Below are 22,310 nucleotides of genomic sequence, written 5' to 3'. Positions count from 1 at the left end.
AACAGATCTTGCAGATATTTTTTTCTGAACACTTCGGCTGTGAAACTCTGCACCCACCTCCCCACCGCCTTTCATTTCTTTGGATGCTTCTATCATAGCAACAGGAAAGCTCTACCAGCAAACAAATTCTGCTTCAAGGCCAGTCACAAGCTGCTTTTTGAAATGCTAAATGAATGCATCTGGCGTCACTCCCTTTTGATTATTCAGGTTATTTCAAAGCTGGTCAGAATGTTCAGCCTGGCTTCCTGACTGCAGGCAAGCTATGAATGAGAATGAGAGTTTTGCAGGAACGTGGGGGGTGAAGAGGGGGGAGACATTCCCCTCCCCATCACCTTGGTTTTACGACCAGCAGAAGGGGAAGTAGGGTCTAAGTGCAGACTGTGGGGTGGAGAAACTGGGTTATGAGGAGTTTGGATTTGATATCCCGCTTTATCACTACCCTAAGGAGTCTCAAAGCGGCTAACATTCTCCTTTCCCTTCCTCCCCCACAACAAACACTCTGTGAGGTGAGTGAGGCTGAGAGACTTCAAAGAAATGTGACTAGCCCAAGGTCACCCAGCAGCTGCATGTGGAGGAGTGGGGAATCGAACCTGGTTCACCAGATTACGAGACTACCACTCTTAACCACTACATCACACTGGCTCTCTCATCTCATGAGTAGATGAAGCGTTGGAATAGCCACTGCTGAATGTGTGGGAAGGGAAATAGGTGAAACTGAGACACCTCTCAGCATCTTTGTCCTGAGACATATCTGTAGTTGGCAGAGACCACTTGGCTGGCATCTTGACAGCATTGATTGTCTCTGTTTGCTTGCCACCTGGTGTGTAAATATGCCAAGAGGAGTTTGAGTGAGTCCCATTGTGCATGTGGGCTCTCCCCTACCATGCACAGAGCTTTGGATAGGAACTGAACGCTATTACCTTATTTAAACCGTTCATACCTCACCCTTCATTAACCCCAGAGAGGCAAACAACATTACAAATGATACCATGAAACAATATTTCATTTAAATGCAGCTTAGTCTATTGTCTGGTTTTACATTCACAACACAACTGCACTTGCCAAATGAGAGGCAGCACTGGAGTCAAAATGTTTGGCTGCAGAGCATCACAGCTCCATCCGTTTTGGTGCCGCTCACGCCAGAGAGGGGCAGCGTTTGAGATTCAGGCTGCCGCTATTGAGAACGCCCTTCCTGGACTTCCTCTGTCCCAGCCTTGCTATGGTTTGGAATTTGAGGGGAGAAGGGCAAATCTCTGTTGTACCTTTATTTCACGGGCACATTAGGGGGTTCTCCTTCTATGAACCTATTTTGCTTTTTTAGAACAGCTCGCTTTAGCCGCTCCTAGTCCAGAGGCAAAACCAGTTTGCTGCTCCATCTTGGTTTCAGTTTCCTCTAACGCTGTAAACCAGGGGTCAGCAAACTTATCGCGGGCTGGTGTCTCCAGCGCCGATCGCATGACGGGCCGGAGGGCGGGGGAGCGCGTGCCCAAAAGCGTGCGCACACGCTATTTCTGGCACACTTCCGGGTCAGAGGAGCACTGGAAATAGCTTGTGCGCATGTCCATGGGCGTCCTCCAACCCAGATGTGCACTGGAAATAATGCTTGCGCATGCTCAAATAACGCTTGCACATGTGCACAAGCTATTTCCGGTGTTCCTCCAACCCGGAAGTGGGCAGCTGCGCAGCGTCACGCCGGTAAGAGTGGACGGCAGGGGTCACCGCAGGCCAGATAAACGAGTCCCTTGGGCCTTATCCAGCCTGTGGGCCTTAGTTTGGGGACCCCTGCTGTAAACTATGCAGCAGCAGTAGGCAACTTCTTTAGTTGTAGCTTGCATTCTGTCTTCATCTATATGATAAGCAAGCAATAAACTGTATAAACATGATGGAGGAATGAGTAATATGTGTTGCCAACCGTTAGAATATAATCAAGTTTATTTTATTATTATTTTTTGTATAATTTTTTTTATTAGTTTTCAATTACATTCCAGTAATAGCCTCTTTATAACAATGCCAATTTGCAATGCAATTATTAATACCAATCATTCAAACACCAAATTATATAATTTAATTAAAGTGGCTAGATTTGATGGCTTTCTAATTTTCTTTATTTCTGCGTTCCAAAATCTTACTAGTTTCAATTACATTCCGGTCATAATAATAATCCCTTATACAGCTGCAATGTTAATGACTTCTATATGTGTTGACGCATTAAATGATTTATAAAACTTCAAGTGAGGGACTCAAAACTATATCGTTGTTCTTTCCTGTGGGTAGCAATTATTCTGTCCATGGTGTTTCTTCCTGTCCTTGTAAGACATCATATCTTTCTCCTCCCGCCCCCCTCCGGCTTGTTGCTGTTATCCATCATTCCTTGGGCGGAGCTGATATCCCTTTGTTATAATGAAGTTTAGTTTAAACTGTTTGAACAACTAACCTCCTGGATCAAACGGCAGCTGCTATATCAAATATTATTTGGTTGGCTCCATGCCTTTCAACAGTGGCTAGTCCTTTATCTGAAAAGGTAATCACCTGGGCCAGATGCAATTCCTCACATGAGTAGTTCTTAAAATTAAATTTATTCCAGTAGACTTACTCATGAAAGGACAGAATTTATACAGAGTCACTAGAACGCCTTATTGCATGGTTAGGCAAACTAAGGCCTGGGGGCCAGATCCGGCCCAGTCGCCTTCTAAATCTGGCCCCCGGACGGTCCGGGAATCAGCGTGTTTTTACATGAGTAGAATGTGCCCTTTTATTTAAAATGCATCTCTGGGTTATTTGTGGGGCCTGCCTGGTGTTTTTACATGAGTAGAATGTGTCCTTTTATTTAAAATGCATCTCTGGGTTATTTGTGGGGCATAGGAATTTGTTCATTATTATTTTTTCTTCAAAATATAGTCCAGCCCCCCCACAAGGTCTGAGGGACAGTGGACCGGCCCCCTGCTGAAAAAGTTTGCTGACCCCTGGGCTGGTGCAGACAGAATGATCCTGACTCAGTTACATGAAGACAATGAACCCCCCTTCTCTTCTTCTGCTGGTCTGAAGTGTGGTAAAATGTTACACTGGCCTCCATGTTGACCACAGTTAGGTCCCCTCTTAACCAGATTTGCATCACAGCTGAAAAAAGAACACTGGTTTGCATTATCTACCTTTAACCTACTTAAACCATGCAACCCTTAACCATTAGTAAACGTTGTGAAGGAAGAGTGGGGGACTGTTCATAGTAGAGAAGAGGAAAAAATAGCTATTCTCCCCTATTCTGCTCCGGCTGTTTTTACCATTCTTACAGATCAAACTAAGGGACACAGGTGGCGCTGTGGGTTAAACCACAGAGCCTAGGACTTGCCAATCAGAAGGTCGGTGGTTCGAATCCCTGCGACGGGATGAGCTCCCGTTGCTCGGTTCCTGCTCCTGCCAACCTAGCAGTTCAAAAACATGTCAAAGTGCAAGTAGATAAATAGGTACCGCTCCGTTGGGAAGGTAAATGGCGTTTCCGAGCGCTGCTCTGGTTTGCCAGAAGCTGCTTAGTCATGCTGGCCACATGATCCGGAAGCTGTACGCCAGCTCCCTCAGCCACAACCCCAGAGTCGGTCACGACTGGACCTGATGGTCAGGGGTCCCTTTACCTTTACCTTTCAGGTCAAACTACATGTGGCATTCATTAGTCAGTGAAACCAATAGGACCTTTTTTGACAATACAAATGACAGGTGCAAGAGACAATTTCCGATGAGGCGGGATGCAAAGGGTCAAAGCCCCGTTACTTGCCATGCTAAGGTTTCAGTCTGGAATAGCCCTCCCTTCCATATATACATCCCAAGCAAATGGAATTATGTGCCTAATATCATGTGCAGTTCGTCTCTATAAGACCAGGAGTTCTATGCTTCTGCGTTGGGGCCTAGTGCTGTTTTAGTCAGAGATATTAAGGCTCTGAAAGCTAGTAGATTATGGGTTTCTAAAGCAAAATCCAGTGCCAAAAGCAGATTTTGAAGGATTATCTAAATATTCTTACTATTCTGCTACCCCACCCCATTCTGAGCCATAGTCATTTCACCAAATTGCTTGGTTTACTAACAGATATTTATGGTTTTCATCAAACAGGATTCCTCTTCTCTCTCATCTTAATGGAACAATACGAGGACTGGGTTAGAAGGAAGCTGGTCTGGCGTTACGTAGAGTGTCAGTTATAATCATTGCCGCTTTCAGAGTGACTTTGAATGTGACAGTTATTTTGATACTAGCAGCCTTGTTGTTAGGAATTCAGTGCAGTTTTCAAATTGGTGGTTAAAATCAATGCAGTTTTGGAAGGTTCACAAAGCCACTTGATTCAAAATGGTATTCAGTTGTATCCAGACTTAGCTAGAAATCTGCTTCTTGATCTCAGGAACCAACTTGTAAAATTTGGTTCCGATATCTTAAAAAGTGTCCAAATGCATGGTGGACAAACAAAACAAATTTCCAAAATATCTAGCAGATGGAGATATCAGCAAGCACAATAGTCTTTTGCTTCCCTTTTGCTCATATCTTCCTAAATACCGTATTGCCCCAAATATAAGCTGCACCCAAATATAAGCCGTAACTTTAAAATGGGGGGGGGGGAGGGAAAAAAAAAACATACCCGAATATAAGCCACTCCATTCCTGGTGCTGTTTGCTGTGCGCTCCTGGCTGCATACCGTAAGGTCGCGAATATCAGCCACACTTTAACTTTTCACGGTCGGAATTTGGGGGTAAAGTGAGGCCAGTACGGTAGAACTTTTGAACTTACATGTAAACAAACCACTTTAGCACTTTGCAAAAACCCTGCATGCTAGAGGCATCATTGCTTCTGGTATGCACACCCATCCCACTCTTGTCTCCATCCATAGGTTATATAGAGCTTCAAAATCACAGAATCATAGAACTGGAAGGGACCGTGAGGGTCATTTAGTCCAACCCCTTGTAATGCAGGAATCTTTTGCTCGAACCCATGTCCCTGAGATTAAGAGTCTGATGCTCTACCAACTGAGCAAAGCCAAGCCTGCGGGTTAATTATTTTATTTTATAGATTTTTTATTGTTAAAAAGAATCCTGCAACACAATAATGTTACAACATATTAAAATTATAAAACAGCTGTGAGCAATATTAAAATAATAGTAAGGTAAAGGGACCCCTGACCATTAGGTCCAGTCGTGACCGACTCTGGGATTGTGGCGCTCATCTCGCTTTATTGGCTGAGGGAGCCGGTGTACAGCTTCCGGGTCATGTGGCCAGCATGACTAAGCCGCTTCTGGTGAGCCAGAGCAGCGCACGGAAACGCCGTTTACCTTCCCGCCAGAGCGGTACCTATTTATCTACTTGTACTTTGAGGTGCTTTCGAACTGCTAGGTTGGCAGGAGTAGGGACTGAGCAACGGGAGCTCAGCCCGTTGCGGGGATTCGAACCACTGACCTTCTGATCGGCAAGCCATAGGCTCTGTGGTTTAATCCACAGTGCCACCCGCATCCCATTAAAATAACAGCAGACAATAAAACCATTTGTTACAATGTAGTCCTTTTTTTGTTTTAGAAAGTTTTAGGATTCTTCTAAAAACAAATAAACAGGGGATCACACTTATCTCCTCATGGAAGTTATTACACGGATGGGGAGAAATGTCTAGGGAAAGGAAGCCTGTGTTTTGCCACCTTCAACTCTCTGAATAACCATTGTCTGTCCTTTTGTTCTGTGACTTGGCTGCGATATTTGGAGAACAGACCCAGAAGCTTCAGAATCTCCAAAAGCTAATCTGGAGTAGGGACACAAAGTGTGTCTTTTCTATGAACACAATGAGCTGATGTTCTTTCTTAGTACACATCATAATGTGCAAGCCACTTTTGTTTCTACTCGAGTACAGGGACCGGGTGGGGGGTGGAGGGAGCCAGAGGGAAAGACAAGGGTGTCTGTTCTTCATTAACACAATTGAAACCAGACGTGTAAACATTGGTACCTGGTCATCAAAAGGAAAGGCTAGTTATGCGTGTATGTGTCTGCATGAAACATCCGCAGAAGATCTGAGTGTGCCCACATGAAAACCTTAAAGCAGAAACTGAAGAGGCTGTCTTTGGTTTTGAATCCTAGGCTCATGGAGGAGGAGGAGGAAGAGGACGACGAAGAAGAAGCCATCAGTGGAAGAGTGGAAGATGTCCTTGGGCAACCGCACTCCGAAGTCTCAACAGATGTGTACAGCTCCCAGTTTGAAAGCATTCTGGACAATGCCTCTTTATATTATAGCGCAGAGTCTCTGGAAACTTTATATTCTGAGCCGGATAGCTACTTCAGCTTCGAAATGCCGCTCACTCCCATGATTCAGCAGCGTATCAAAGAAGACGCTCAATTTTTAGAAAGGACTCCTGATGGGGCAATAAGAAAAGGCCACAGCGACGGGATTGCCAATGGACTAGCTGATGTGAAGGAGACGGACATCACAGAAGCTTGTCATTTAGAAAGGTAACTAAGAAATGGCTTCCGTATTACATTTGCTGTTGCTTTTGCACTGATAATGAGCTTTTTAATCCTCACGGGTAGAAGACAGTGTTAGCTGAGTGGCACATCACAAAAAAGTGTGTGTGTGTTTAATTAGTTGCTAGTAAAATGGACCTTGGTGGGAGAAGAGTCTCTGTGCTGCAGAGACCTCTGAGCGGCTGTGTGTGCTCTGTGCACAGAGCTGTACAGTACTGCTGAGTGTTCTGCTTTCTGAAGGCTAGGCCGCTCAGTGATAGAGGCATGTTTACGTGCACTCTCTGTGGACAAGGTTTTTGAGCAGGCTTCCTCAACCTTGGCCCTCCAGATGTTTTTGGCCTACAACTCCCATGATCCCTAGCTAGCAGGACCAGTGGTCAGGGATGATGGGAATTGTAGTCTCAAAACATCTGGAGGGCCGAGGTTGAGGAAGCTTGTTTTTAAGCCTCTCTTTATCAGCACTGTGTTCTTGGTTAAGCTAACAATAGGACCTAATCTTGGAGACATTGGCTCTTTGTAATACCTGGATGGGCATGCAGTATGTTCAGTCAACTGTCTAGAACTTAAATACCATATGTGCTATTAGCAAGAACCTATTTTGCCTGGTATACAAAGTAGATGGGATAAGCCTTGGTCCCAGTTTCGGTGAATCCCTTCTACCTGTGGCAAAATTTAAAAAGAAGCGGATTAATCTCTCCATGACTTTGCCAGTTTCCCATAAGCATGGAGATTTTGATGTTGGGAAATGTCCAAACTTCCCTATCCTAGCGGTGTGCAGCAGTACAGACACAGGAACGCTGTGCCACATATTCTGTCAAAGGGCCAGATATAAAGTAATGTGAAGCTTGCCACTTCAAGCACTAGGAATCTTTTAATTTAAAACTGTAAATAGCATTTGCTCACAGTTACCCCTTGTTCGCCTTCTCTTCCTCTCTGTCTTGCTGACAGCTAGAATTTAGATTGTAAGCTTCTCTAGGCAGAGACCTCTCTGTCTGTCTGCCCTGCTTACGTTACCTTATAAAGTTCAGTGCACAGTGATGGTGCAATATAAACAAACCTTTAGTGCAGATGAGTTGATAGGCAATCTATAGCCATTGTGTCAGCTGCAGGCCTCTCCCAGTGTATTATTGGTACAATGGAAGGCATGCACGCTGGCTCAGATATCTGGGTGGATATGTGTCACCACTGCCATGGACAGTCTGTTAATCTTATTCATTATGAGAATAAGCCTTCAGCTCATTTAAGGAAATTCGAAGATCTGCCTTGGAACCACCAAGGCTAGAAGTGTAAGCAAATGCTGAACTAGCTGTCATAAGAAGCTTAACTCCGCATTTTCTATTTGCTGTTGGGCTGTCTTATCAACAAAGGCTTTTGGATTTCATTTTACTTTCTCTTATTAAGCCTGTGTGGTGGAAGAAAATAAGTTAACAGATAGGTGGGGCTTCTTTGCGCTTTGATGTACAGCTTCAAGGCATGGGGCACTCAGTCCTATCTCCTAATAAAAAGTACGGCGGGGGGGAGGGAATGAAAGCTTTTAGCTTAAGCATCTTGAGTGCTGGCAGTACAGCTTCCCGGTTCTGCATGTTGTAACAGAATGAAAGCTAGGGCTGAACTAATCTTCCCAGGGGAAGTTAGCAAGCCAGATTTACTTGGAAATTGGAACATAAGCTAAATATACCTCACATTTCCCCCAACTGAATGTGCTTTTAAGCTTGGCTGTGTTGTCAGTTGCTAGTTGGACATTTGTTTCTGTTTACCTATATTTTTTATTTATTTGTGCTATTTATACTATGCCTACTAACCAAACTCAACGGCTATTAAAGCCTTTAACGCACTAGAAACCCTTCTGGTCCTTAGGATTTTGCAGTTTGATGCACTTGTAATGTGTACCTTTTAGAAATGTATTAGTCAGCGTCTCCTATATTGGCTGAATTTACACATAAAGCCATGTTTTGGCAGTGCTATGTGGATGATCTTCAGCAGTATGCTGTGCTTGCCTGCTCTTTCCTTCCATTTGAACCCAGGATCTCTAAGCTTCATAACAAGCCAGGGGAATATCATCTGCAGACCATGATGCATTTTCAAGAAGTCCTTGAGACCACAAGAGAAATCGAGGAATATGTTAAAAGACCTTTGGCAAGCAGAGGCTGAAATAAAATCACCCTTAAATAGCAGTGCCTTGACTGACAAACAACTTTGTGACGTGTGCTAGACGTTTTGCCCTGTCCGTCCACCATGCGTGTTTAGTGCAGCTGCATTCGAGTTCTGAATTTAGAAGCTTTTAAAGCAGCCTCCCACTTGGTGGTTGTAACGTGGAGAGAGAAAAAGAATTAGTACATGTTAGGGCTCAGAGAACAGGCAAAGGAGAATAGTGGCCTTCAAGACAATGGAGTTTTAACAATTGCTCGATGTGGCAGCCTGTGCTGATTCATTAGGATAAGTCATGCTGTCAGTAGAAGCAAAAAATGTTTAAAAAGGAAAACGAAACCTGGAAGAATGCTGAGCAGCCAATAGGTGTCCCCTTTGAGCTGCTGTGAGGAGTTCAGTATGGTATTCAGAACAGCATGCTTTTGCAGCTTCTTGGTTCAAAGGTAGCTCAGGCTCCAAGTGATACGGTCAACAACAACTTATCAACCCCCATTTATATACTCAGGGCAGGTTGGGGATCAACTGACTTGCATGGGAGATGAAATGGGCTGCAATAAGGGAGGCACAGTTGAAGAGAGGCAGAATACACAACAGATTTCAGCTCTTAGTACTGAGTGGGGCCTGTTGGAAACTGAGCCTTTTTTTGTGGCCTGTGCAAACCCACCTTCCGTTTTGTTCTTGCTCACACTAGAGTGTGACAAAGAGACTGAACCTAGGAACTGACTTTACGTACTGTAAAGGGAATTGGGGTTGCTCGTGCGTAAGGGGGCTGCTGCTCTAGGCAACGTTGTCTGGCTAAACCTTTCCCTGGCTGGACAGCCCTTTATCCGTCACTGGCAGAATCCGTCAGTGGGCGTTTCCTGAACTTCTTCCAACATAAAAGCTCTTTGACGCCAAGTCTCCGCCTAGCCTCCCTGCGCGGAAGTCTTCTGCGCAGAGTGGGCGTGGCCAGCGGAGGTCCTGGGCTCTCCCCGCTGGTCTCTGTGGAAGAGTCTTGGAGCCATCTCTCCGAAGTCCTTCCCTGCTCCCCTTTCTTCCTGGTGTCACGCCGATTTCCTTCCCCAAAGGAAGTGTTCTCTCTCTCCCTGCTGGTCCCTTCTCCTGCATCGTTGGGGAGCCTTACCTCCACTCTTGGCTCCGATGGCAGTTCCCTGACACGTACTTATTTTTATATTGCACTGTGCTTGTGGCTGAGTAGGTGTGATAGCTAAGCTCACTGTGCAGTTACTTAAAGCAGTTTGCAATCCAGTGTATGCAGCGGAACAGGAAGTTTGCTGGATGCGCAGAGATCAAAACCTCACATGGGGTGGCTTATGACTGAGAACAGGTCCAAGGAGAGAAACTAAGGGAGACTTAAGAGCAAGAATTTGAAAGGAAGGTGCGGAGTAAGCACTGGACTGAGAGATGAAGGGATCAGTGGAGAATGAGGCTTGAGGACAAGGAAAGAGGAGACAAAGAATTGATGCAGTGTGATAACATGGGAAACACAACATTGCTAAAACAAGTTTTATAAGTCCACAAAAGTTATTAGCCTCCGTAATGTTTTGCTAGCCTGGTGGGGGCTGACAGAAGAGGGTTGGAGAGCTACATTTCCTCCTGTAGTAGCAGCCCATTTGGTATCCATGTTAGGCACAGAGGGAGGGATCCTCACTTACCAACTTGAAATTCCTGACCACCTATGGTGGTCTTTTTGTGTGGATGTTTTGAAAAAATAACAACCCCAATATCTTTATTAAATACCGTATGATCAAACAAAAAAGGGAAAGGCAAGGTTTAGTAACTCCAGAACTCTGTGGAACATGGTCCCCTAATAATAGAGGTCTGGTTTTCTTAATTGCGATTGAATTGATGTGCTTAATCTCCTTTTTGAGCTTCTGTTCTTGTGCTACTTGCCCTTCTAGCTTTTATATGAAGTGTTTTTGGTTTGCAGTTTGCCATGTTAGAAAACTCCAGTACAATATATGTTATAATAATAATAATAATTCCAGAACGGTTGAATGTGAAAGGAGCAACAACATCTTTGAAGCACTTGAGATGAAGAAGGGCTAAATACTGTGGGGAAAGAGAATGTGAAATGCTAGGGAGACTGTTGAGGGACAGGGTAGAAGACGGAAGTGGAACAAAGTAGGCTGTGGCCTGAAAAGGCATAAATCTGAGGAAATTATTTTTTGGGGTGGAGACGTGAACAACAGCAGAACCAAAGGGTAAGTGGGACTGAGGTAGAATTACACATAAGGGGTTAGAGGTAGGAGAAGTTGTGCTTTCTTGAAGGAAGTGGACGGGCAAGGGGAGGAACTGGAGATTGGGGGGTAGGGATAGGTTTCCTTTGAGGAGAATTTATCGACCTGAATAATTTTGCCCCAGAAGGGTTTGTGACCTGGCCATCTTAAGGGGCCCCAGTGTGGACTAGGAAGCAGTGAGCGATGGCGGGGGCTGAATGTCACAGACTGGCTTGAAGTAGCCAGCGCATACTTTGACTCTAGACTTCCAACATTCATGTACACTTGCATGCAAAATACCTATCAGTATCATGGGCAGGTTGGTGTTGAGGGAAGGGCTTTTTACTATGAAGACTTCCAGCAGAAACAGTTTGCCCCGTACACGAAATTTTATTGCGATCCCCTGAAGGATCCCTGACAGTGAGGGTTAGGTCGCACAGAGTCAGGGATCCATGGCAATTTTTTGCCGTTAGGACAGTAGCGTTCCCTCCTCCCTCAGAACTCGACGGTTGCCTTTGGCGACTGTTCCTGTTCCCTGCCTCAATTATTTCAGCTACTGGAAATCAGGCCACATCACGCCACATCCACTTAGTCCCATCTTGAGTTCTCTGTTTTGGTCATGCTAGGGGCAGGCTGTGTGAGAAAAGAGACCACTTCCCTTTTTGGTGCCTTACTACTCTTGTCTAACGATATACCGTTCCTCACACGTTTAAGTCCTCAGATATATGTGAATTTATCTCAGGTAAACACAGGTGAGAGGATTTCAAGCCCCCTTCAGCCAGGAGAGTTGTCCTCAAAAACAAATGAAGAAAATGGCCTCAGTCAGAGGGAGCCCTCTCTGAACTTAAGTCACAATATCTCAATATCTGCCTGCTCTCCATGGAAGCCAGTAATCCGATAAAGGTTTATGTCTTTGTGGCCTGTCCTGTTACGGTGCTGATGGCTGACTCCCATTGACCACCGTTTATCAGGGCTTCCACATCTGGAACCAGTACAAAGTGGCGAAGTAATGTTCTTACTCCTGCTGACTCCAACCCACCTGCTTCCTAGTTTCTCTCATTCTCCTCAGGAAAGACAGCAGCCACTGTAAGGAGAACGAGAGAAGTGGTTTGGGACGCAGGCAGGCACATGAATGAGCTCAGGTGCCCAATCCCAGGAAACAGCAGGTAGAGTTCGTGTGTGTGTGTGTGCACGCGCCTCCCTGTCTATCTCCTCACAGGGGCCATTGCGTTTCCTGAGGAAAAAAACAAGTCAGTTGCATGCATGAGCTCAGAGGCCCAAGCATGGAGCACAGCTGTAAGAGCATCATGGGGTCCTTCAGAAATATGCTCGTTGCTGAGTTGCTTCACTCTGTGACTAGGCCTCCAAGCTCGTGTGTGTTTTTACCCGCCTTCCATTCTTTTAGGGAATAGTAGGAACAGCTGCGTTCCTACTATTTCCGTGTGCGGCACTGGTGCTGGCTTGCCAGTTGCAGCTTCGTCACACTGGCCACGTGACCCGGAAGTGTCTTCGGACGGTGCCGGCTCCCGGTCTCTTGAGCGAGATGAGCGCGCAACCCTAGAGTCGGTCACGACTGGCCCGTACGGGCAGGGGTACCTTTACCTTTACCTTAGGAACAGCTGCAGAGCAAAACCCAGGCAACATCAAGGCAGGGTCTGCTTGATGCACCCTCCCTTCTGCTCACAACCTGGCCCCTATGGTCTTGGGCCAGCTGGTCTCTTTCCCACCTTTATTCTGTTCTAGTTGCAAAGGAATCCCCTCCACAATATCCCTCCTATTCCTACAAATGGCACAGATCGGCTCATAGCGGCTGTCAGACCCCTCTCCTCCTGGAAACGTATAACCCCTCTGTGCCACTATTTTTGGTATTAGCAGGGCTCCATTAGCAGGGAGCTCACAGAGGGAGATAAAAAGTTTGATTCTCCCCATCCTTGGTCCCACATATAAGACCCGAACCCTGAGAAAAGACAACCCTAGTCTACATAAAAAGGTTTTCCTACTTAGGCTTAGCTGATCAAATTTATTTTCTGCCTTTCTTCCAGGGACCTTAGGGCAGCATACATAGGGCCACCCCATTCCAGCATTACCACAGTCTTAGATGGTAAAATAGGCTGAGAATGATTTGCCCAAGGCTGCCTAGTGAACTTGGTGGCTTAGTGGAGATTGAAGACTGCTTGTGTGAGAAAAGACTTTGGCTAGCTGCTGCCGACTGACCAGTAATGGCCAGCAGGTACCAATACGGTAATTGTTTTTCCAAGTTGCTTCATTGCTTCCAACAGAAGCAATGCAGAAGATAGCACATCTTCTCCTTGAAGACATCTTCTTAAATCTTGTGTGTGTTTATTGGTCCGGAGAGGGGCCAGACATAGAACTCGAAGCCTGCACCAGGCCACAAAACTACTACCTATTTAGTAAATTCAGTACTGATAGTGCCCTCTTCATTGACCCATTTCTGCTGTCCTTGAGTGCCCTTCATGTATTTGATCTAGGTAAGGAACATAGGAAGTTTCCTTATACAGGAATCGTCTGTCCTTTCTGGCCGCGGAGTTCAGGCAGGGGTCTATCCCAGTCTTACCTGGAGATGCCAAGGAATGCAAATTATGACGTTTGACTCTGTTTAGAAATATTTTTTAACTTTAACATGGACTTGAAGCGTCAAAACAGGTTGGTAAGCATGTCTGATAGCTAGTGGATGTACAGAGGACCAGATTGGAGAAACCAGCTGGTCCTTTGAAAGCCAAAATATGAGCAAGAGGACCAGAGCTCAGCAGGAAATGGATTTTCTGTCTCAATACTGAAGAATCTGTCAGAAGGGAGATGCAATCCCTTTGTATACCCCCCCCCTTTTTTTTTAAGATGCCAGGTAAATTTTAGATCAGAGGCCAATTGCCTAAGTGTGTGTGTGTGTGTGTGTGGTCATTTATGAAGCTCTGACGGCTGTGGTGCAAAGCAGAGCCAGGCTCTAAATGTTGGTTAGAGATCAGCTGATCGACAGGAGGGGTGATGTGTGGCAGTGATGTTATCCAATCCTTTAAATGAATGAGCAGAAGGGGACCAACCTTTTTCTCCATGCGGTTCAGCTGTTAGGGGCTGAGTTTCAGGGAGAGGGGGGCTTGAGAGGCGAAGCCGCTCTGTGAAAGTGAGTCACATGGCTTTGAAATTAAAAAGACTGATTAGTAGTAGCTTGTGGGCTAAGGAGTCCCTATGGGCTCCTTTGTGTCTGGGTGTTTCTCTCCGCCTGGCCTATCAGCTGCTGACCTTGGCTACGTTCAGTAAGTCTGCGCCCAAACTCTGCATGGCTTCAGTGTACTTGCTGTGACATTGGGGTGGGGGGGGGGAGCAGTGTTCTTTTGATCGCAAGGTGGGAGAGGCATGGCTGGGAAAGAGAGAGGCCTTGGCTGCTCTGAAATCAGTTAGCATGCATGTTTTATGTAGGATCTTGGCTGAGTTTCCCCTAAAGGGCGAGGTTGTTTTTGAAAAGGGGAACTCTCTCTTAAACATAGTTCGGTTACTATGTGATCTCACTTCTAAATAAGGTGCAGTATCCAACAAAAGAGTTGGGAGCTAAAGAGAGAGAGAGAGAGAGAACGAACCTGCTATTTCTGGAAGGATATTTCCGCTCTTGTGTTTCTGTTTTTGTTTTGTTTTGCCTTGGAGTTCGCTAGCTAGCATTTGAAGAGACAGGGCAGCTATTGCAGGAGGTTTAGCCATCGCCAGTTTTGGCTCATTGAATGGATGTGAGCCAGCTTTTTATAGGATGCACAGATAAGATACACACACACACACACACACACACCCCCCCCCCAGCAAATTGATCCAGATCTGCTCCTATGGTTGCCATCCCAGAAATGAAAAAGGGAGGGGGCAGGGGAATGAATGATGTCTGTGGCGTTTAGAGGCCACTTAGGGGTATGAAAAGGGGAATTGGGGCCTTGTCTCACCACCAGCACAGACACATGATATTTTGCACCCTCTTCTCTTTAATTAAGATAGGATTAAAGTCTACTTGGAATGTCTTCTGTTCAAGCCTCACTGGAAGGAAGCCTGTCTGTGGGTAGTACAACAGTTGTATATCTTGTTTTTTTAAAAAAAACAGCTTTGAGACCTACATGGTTTAAAGCAGGATACATTAAAAAAATAAAAATAATGACACATATGCAATTAATTCAGTATCTCTTCTGAGCCTCAGAGCAAGACTGTTTTACCTTAGGGCAATTCCATTGTTCTGCACATGTTTCCCATCTATTAAGAATTCAGTAAGAGTCCCACTGGATCAAACCAGGATCCATCTAGTCTAGCAGCCTCTGTGACAGCTGCAGGACAATCTGACTTTGGGAAACTGACAAGCAGGGCATGAAATCAACAACCCCTTTCCTGTTCTTTGGCTCCAGCAGCTGGTACTTGGAGGTATCCAAACTATGAAATGGATGTATGAATATTAGGAGGTGGGACTCTCTCTGTGTGTGTACGTACGTACATGTACTTACATGGCGTTATAGGCACCTAGGAGCAGAGGATATGGAGATGTGTATGTGTATGTACACGAGCAGGATGTGAAAGTGGTGTAGGAGGTGACAAACTGAGACTCAATTTCTCACTGGTTATTTTTTGCGTCCTAGCTCAGATGAAATAGGCAACTTTTCATGCACACACTTAAATAAAATGGCCATTGCACTGAATGAAGTGACAACTTTTGATGTAGGCTGGGAGTACAGCACGTGTTGCAGGGTAGGAAGGTAGATAGAAGAACCTGCCTTATTCAGAGTTAGAATGATGGCCTGCACCTATTTCACTGGTCTTCAGTTCATGGGTCAAGACTCACTACGGGGTCACAGCTTGACCTATGGTGGTTTACAACACAGCAGCGGCACTACCACCCCACATATATTTGGTGAACTATTAAAATAGGGGTACCCAAATGCACATTTGAGATAAAGGCGAGCCCCAGGTCTAAAATGGTTGAAGACTATTGCTGAATCTCTTCCTACTTTGTACCCAGTTCAGCTTTGAAGGGGGAGGGAGAGGGGTTTATGCGTATGTTTCATATATTTGTTTATAAAGTACTGGTTACATGCATGATATTTTACAACGCAAGATAAACACAAGACAATATTTCTTTTTTAAAAAATGGACTGCCTCAAGGTTCCTTCTGTTCCTTCCTAATGAGAAATGTGACATTCTAATGTTTTATGTGGAAGAAACATAGAGGAAGGAGGGATGGAAGAGAGAAGGATAACATGTACCATCCGTTAGACTTAGCTGTAGTTTTTGGATACAGGCAACATTTATGTGGGGGTTACGTTCCAAGACACTGTGCATTTAAGTGAAATTGTGTATATTGGTAACACCACTGGAAGAGCTTGCAAACGCTCTCTAAACTTCCTTCCTCAAACCTCAACTCTCCATAGGCTTCAAAGCTTAGTGTGAAGGATCCCGAGAGTTAATACTGTATATTCTATCTTCACAGCAACCCTGTGAGGTAGGTTAAGCTGAGGGGGACCTTGGGACCGCCACACATGCCTAACCAGTCTACCTCACACGGTTGTTGTGAGGGTGGTGGGAGTAAGAGCACAGTGCCTGCTACTTTGAGCTTCTCGAGGGAAAGGTGGGGTGTAAATAATTTGGGGCTATATAGAAGAGGCAAGGGATGTGGGTGGCGCTGTGGGTTAAACCACAGAGCCTAGGACTCGCCGATCAGAAGGTTGGCGGTTCGAATCTCCGCGACGGGGTGAGCTCCCGTTGCTCAGTCTCTGCTCCTGCCAACCTAGCAGTTCGAAAGCATGTGAAAGTGCAAGTAGATAAATAGGTACCGCTCCGGCGGGAAGGTAAATGGCATTTCCGTGCGCTGCTCTGGTTCGCCAGAAGCGGCTTAGTCATGCTGGCCACATGACCCAGAAGCTGTATGCCGGCTCCCTCGGCCAATAAAGCGAGATGAGCGCCGCAACCCCAGAGTCGGTCACAACTGGACCTAATGGTCAGGGGTCCCTTTACCTTTTTATATAGAAGAGGCAGGTTTTAAGATGGGTTTTCAAAGAACAGTGAGTTGTAGTACCATTTGAGGAAGGGAGATTTGGGGTGAAGAGACAGGAAGGGAGAATTGATAGAGTTGTTTGAGAGCAGGTGAGAACAGAAAATAGCTGGGCTTTTAAGTGACAAAAATAGAAATATTAATAGTATATATAACAAGGGAGTGAAATTCCTAGGTGGAAAAACTGCTCCAGCTTTGTAGAATCCCAGTACCTTTCAATCTCTGCAGCATAGCTCTTTTCATCTGTCTTTTAGTGAGACGCTAGTCAGACTGGTGCATGCAGGCTCAGAATTTAACAGCTTCGCTTCTCTGATCCATTAGTTAGGTCTGTCAGTAAAAAAAAAGAAAAATGCCACAACCCTTTGCATTCTTGCTAGTTAACTCTGCTGTTCTCAGCTGTCTACCTAGAGTGATAGCTGCAATCACTTGCACTGAAATTCAGGGTTCTCCTTTCTCCTCACCCCTCCAAACTTAGCGTGACCACTAGGAACTAGTATTCAAGCTGTTTGGCGGCATAGCTGATAAAGAAGCTGATTTGCAAAGTGGAAAGGTTAGTTTGCTGGAGCTGCTCATGTTTTGTTTTGTTTTTAATGAGTTATGCAGCCGGCAAGCATGAGGCGTTTATATTCCATTACGCCCCCCCCCCCTCCGGGAAAAAACACCACCACCTATTTGAAAAGGAATTGTAAATGCTGTATTTTTGGAGCAGCTGTTTCTCTCCTCTAAAGGACAGAATTTAATCCAGAAGCAATTGTAGAAATAGCTTGAGCTACTCTTTGTTCTGGTCTCCAAATGTTTAAAGGGAATGTTAAGTGGGGGGGGGGCGTTAGGGGTGACTTCATTGTATATTGTGCTTGATTGAAGCAGGTCTGTTGGAGGGATGTTATGTTAGGGAACTAGGAAGAAGGGGAAGGAAGTCCTTAAATTTGTTTTAAGTTTTGATTCCTGCTCCCCAAGGGATGCATGAAAGCAGAAACTTGTGTATGATGTGTGTTTATTCCTCTTTCTGAAGCATGAGAAGGTATCGGTGGAGAGAAAAGAATTGCTGAGCAGATAGAATGCACTGATAACACGTTTGTCAAGGGCATAGTTACCGGCTGACCATTTTCCAAGCCAGGTAATTAGATATTTCCCTACTTCTTTTTCAGTTAACTGTGATTTAGCAGGGGGGGGGAAATGCAATTTCACTCTGAGAATCAGCCTAAGACATGCTGCTTTTGAAAATCAAGTTTGTGACTATAAAGTCAAGAACTGTGTCTATATCTAGCAATGCATTAACAATGCATTGTGAGATAATTAAAATGTTATTCTCCCTGCACCAATTAAGGTTTCATTTCTAAATCCGCTTGCTAGGGAGTAAGCACCATTGGAGATAGTGTGACTTAACCACTTTGAGGTTGAATAAATCCTTGTGTTTATATACAGTTAATTAAGACGAATCATTAGGGATTAGTGAAGCTACCAAGGCCCATAATTACTTTCTACTATTTACCTGGGCCTAAGATGCCAGGAATTCTCCTTTTAGCTGAACTCCGATAGCCTGCTGATAGATTTCAATAAGCTTGACCCCATAATGCTATACAGCCTTATATTGCCCCGCCAATTGTAAATTAAATCAAACCTTAAATTCTTCTTCTTACAGTTACCTTGTTTTTCTTATGATTGAGAGATGCACAATGTATACATGTTGAAGTTCTTGCGCATACAGACACAATTCCACTTTGGGGAGTGTGGTGCAAATGGTACAGAAGCTGTTCATGAAAACAAGAATTTGTTTTACACATGATTCTATCAAACCTTTCAAAAATTAGATTTTAAGGAGCAGCAGACTGTCATTATCAGTAAAATATCAAACAAACTGCCCATTGTGGCAAGAGTTGTGTTTATTGGTTTAATTCTACTTTCATGCATGGGATAGCCTTGATCCTCTTATCATAGTTATCCTATAAAGTTAGGCTTTGCGTCCACTAATCTAGACACCCACTAAGGTGCTTGAGAGTGTGTGGATGGACACTTAATAGATGTACAGTACCTGGATGAAACAGAGTACCTGCCACTCTGGGCAGGTCCCAACAAAATATTAAAAACATGATAAAACCTCAAACATTAAAAACTTCCCTGTACAGGGCTGCCTTCAGATGCCTTCTAAAAGTCATATACTGTGGTTGTTTATCTGTTTGACATTTGATGGGAGGGCGTTCCACAGGGCGGGCGCCACTACTGAGAAGGCCCTCTGCCTGGCTCCCTGTAACTTTGCTTCTTGCAGTGAGGGAACTGCCAGAAATATAAATAAGTAATCTGCTCATTAATTAGGGATTTTCTCCTGTTTTCCCTGCTGGCTGCGAATAGAAACCAGTGTTTAAAAATGTTTAAGTATATATATTTGTCAGAGAGAAAGCGGAGGAAGGGAGGAGGATGTTGGCGTAGTGAGTCCATGATTCTCTTGGGCTACAGCAAAGCAGACAGACCTCAGATGTGTGCCAGCACACCTTAGTATGACTTGACAGAGTCAGTTAAGTGCTGTGGGAAATAAGTATGTTAGTATCAAATTTTATTTTGGTCACAGACCAGCATAAGATAAAACATACGGATAAACTGAACACATAAGGCTTAAAACAGGTAAGGAATAAAAACTAGTAATTAAAAGGTGATTATATCATACAGATTTAAAAAGATGGAAACAGAGACAAACCGTTAAAAGCGTCTATAAGGGAGGGAGCATGAAGGTCTTGCATTTGGGGCCTAGTTTGTGTTAAATAATGAAGGGATCCCAAGAGGCGCCGCTTATCCCAATTGTCTCCTCTCAGTGCAGGTAATTCTGTGTGTCTCATCAGGTTCAGTGCCTGAATTATCTAAGTTACCATTTAAAATATTGCAATGCAGGTAAGAATTTATATTGGCAACATTATTTAAACGTGCATCCTAAAAGCAAACTCGTTGACTATAAGAGTGTAGTGCAGGGGTCCTCAAACGTTTTCAGCAGGGGGCCGGTCCACTGTCCCTCAGACCTTGTGGGGGGTCAGACTATATTTTGGAAGGGGGGGAAGAACGGCAGCGGAGGGATGATGAGCTGTGTGTGAAAGGGCTCCAGAGAGGGGCTGGCAGCAACAAAGCCCAGCCCCCTTCCTCCTCTAGGCAGGGCAGGGAGAAGCCAGGAGGAGGGAGGGAGGAGGCGCCGCCGCTGTGTGAGGGATTGGGAAAGAATGCGCATGCTGGCGATCCACACAGCGATTCCCGGACCGTCCGCGGGCCGGATTTAGAAGGCAATTGGGCCTGATCCAGCCTGCGGGCCTTAGTTTGCCGACCTATGGTGTAGTGTACCAACAATTCTAAATAAAACAAACAAATGTGCCCCAGCTACCAGTATGCTGGAAACACAGCAATAAGGAGCTAAGGGTCGGTCCCTCTGTCTACCTTAGATTTAGCCTGCTTTTTCCTGCAGCAGCATACAGTAGGCGACGTTTGAGCCTTACAAACAACCCTTTGAGGTTGGTTTGCTTAGCCTGAAACACAGGCACTTCACCATAGCAACTCAGCTTGCTTCCTGTTAGACTTGAGGCTTTTCAGCTGTGGATGAGAATGCTTTGTAAGCCAGAATGCGTAAGTTATTTTAAGGGAAACCTATAACTGTTCCTTTGCAGTGTGGCGAGTTCAGCAGGTTGGTGCGGTTCTTTCCCTCTCTTCTCTCGCCCTCCCCGTCCCCTCCTTGTCATCGTCTTTTTGGCAGATTTCCACTGTGTGAGTGAGTGAGTGAATGAATGACACAGAAGTTCTGTTCATAGGCTGATAGGCGCAGAGCGACTTTGCAGCATTATTCTGGAGTTGTGTGTGGGAGCAGCTGGGTCACTCCTGTCACAGAAGCGTGAGCTTCTTCAAAGCATACCTTTTGAAGGCCATTGTCGTGTAGGACTTCAAAGTGCAGCAGTGAATGATGTGTAAGCCAGGTTAATGCAGGGTAATGCAATTTATCAAATACTGAGAGTGGGGATTTGTTTACTGTCTTGATTCTTTTTTCAAGAGAAAAAGTTAATTAACAAGGAAGTCGTTGCTTCGCATCTGATGAATTTCCATCCTATGCAGAAGCCTCCTCAGTCTGTCATGTTGATTGTCACATGCGACATTCTTACGCATATGGTGTTCTATCTGTATGCTGCAACTGTTGGTAGGATATTTGCAACTAAAGATAAATTGCAGGGTGTGTTCTTTTAATCTTTTATATGAAACAAGTTTCAAGTTCACCATTTTGAAAGCAGAACTTTATTTTTGCCGTGAGAGCTGTTCTGAGAATATTCACACTGATCAGAGGCATTCAGATGTTTTTCAGACCAATCCCATAAAATGAAACAATAAAAAATAAACAAAAAGAGAGAGAACTGTCCTTCATAACACTATGCCTTGACTGATTGTGAGGGGGAAATACTGCACACTTTTTGGAAGGCAAAGATGCAGAGCTAATCAGATGGTTGCAAGCTTTGACCCGGCCACTGATTAAAAATCTGGATGTCTAAAACTTTGAGGGGATCAGCAGTTGTTTTTAGTTTTTGTTCAGTATTTTTTTACTGTAATTTATTTTTTTTAAAGATGCCTTTAACAGTTTTTATCCAGCCTTTCCGCCTAGTTTTATAACATTTATTTCAAAAGATGATGTGTCCCCAGAACAGGGAAAAGCGAGGGAGGAGGTTATCAAGGACACGTGTGTATACACATCTATGCTAGGAAGTAAATATACACATTCAGCACTGCTGGACATGCTAGCATCCAGTTATCAAAGAGTTCCATATGGGCTAGTCTTCCATATTGGTTTCTATTCACTCTGCCAAATGGTCAAAAAACTCCTTTGCTAGTCTGTTGCTTTCTGGTTGAGTACAGAGGCGTAGTAGAATCATAGAATTGTAGGGTTGGAAAGGGACCCCAGGGGTCATCTAGTCCAACCCCCACTCCATTTCTTCTCCACTCCACTCCACTCCACTGAGAAGTGGAGAGAATCAGTTCTGAATTTGAATCTGCCCTTGGTTCTTCCACCGGGCTGAAGAGTAAGACAAATTAGCTCTTCCATACCCACCTCAATTCTCAGGTACTCCAGCAATGAAGAAGCGAATCTGAAATAATCATATCTTCATGGGCCTTTTTGCAGCATCGCAAATAGCATCTCAGTTAGCTGAAATGCAAATCCACTCATTTATTTATTCTGTGTGGGCTGATTCCTGGGACAATGCAAATGTGTATTCTGTTATTGCTGGCCGTAATCCAAGCGCCTGGCTCCTGGCAGCAACACTGAGCGATGGCCACACAGTGCTGTTGTGGCCGCAGCGGCAACAAAGGCATGTTTTTCAGGCCACTTTACAAGTGTTGTAGCCTGTCAGCCCATATGAACAGGTGGCAGACTTTTTTTGTTGTTATTCTTTTGCATTTGGTGCTACGAGGCACCTAGATATTTGAT

At 44.8% G+C, this 22,310-nt stretch overlaps 1 protein-coding gene across 9 annotated transcripts in view; it reads left to right on the top strand.

The window, feature by feature from the left end:
• PSD3 (pleckstrin and Sec7 domain containing 3) overlaps nt 1-22,310 on the top strand; it is a 176,066-nt gene that overhangs the window by 58,520 nt on the left and 95,236 nt on the right. For 5 of the 9 annotated variants that reach the window (XM_053371465.1, XM_053371463.1, XM_053371464.1 and 2 more), the window contains one exon: nt 6,095-6,463. The exons of 1 other annotated variant lie outside the window; for it this stretch is intronic. In XM_053371465.1, the coding sequence (XP_053227440.1) occupies nt 6,095-6,463 (369 nt within the window). Of the gene's footprint in view, nt 1-6,094; nt 6,464-14,019; nt 14,115-17,297; nt 17,421-17,739; nt 17,988-22,310 lie in introns of those variants that run through there. 3 more of the 9 variants (XM_053371473.1, XM_053371471.1, XM_053371472.1) reach the window with 3 other exon arrangements.

This window comes from Podarcis raffonei, chromosome 17, assembly GCF_027172205.1.
Source record: "Podarcis raffonei isolate rPodRaf1 chromosome 17, rPodRaf1.pri, whole genome shotgun sequence".
Lineage (NCBI taxonomy): Eukaryota > Metazoa > Chordata > Lepidosauria > Squamata > Lacertidae > Podarcis > Podarcis raffonei.
This window is presented reverse-complemented; position numbering and strand designations above follow the sequence as displayed.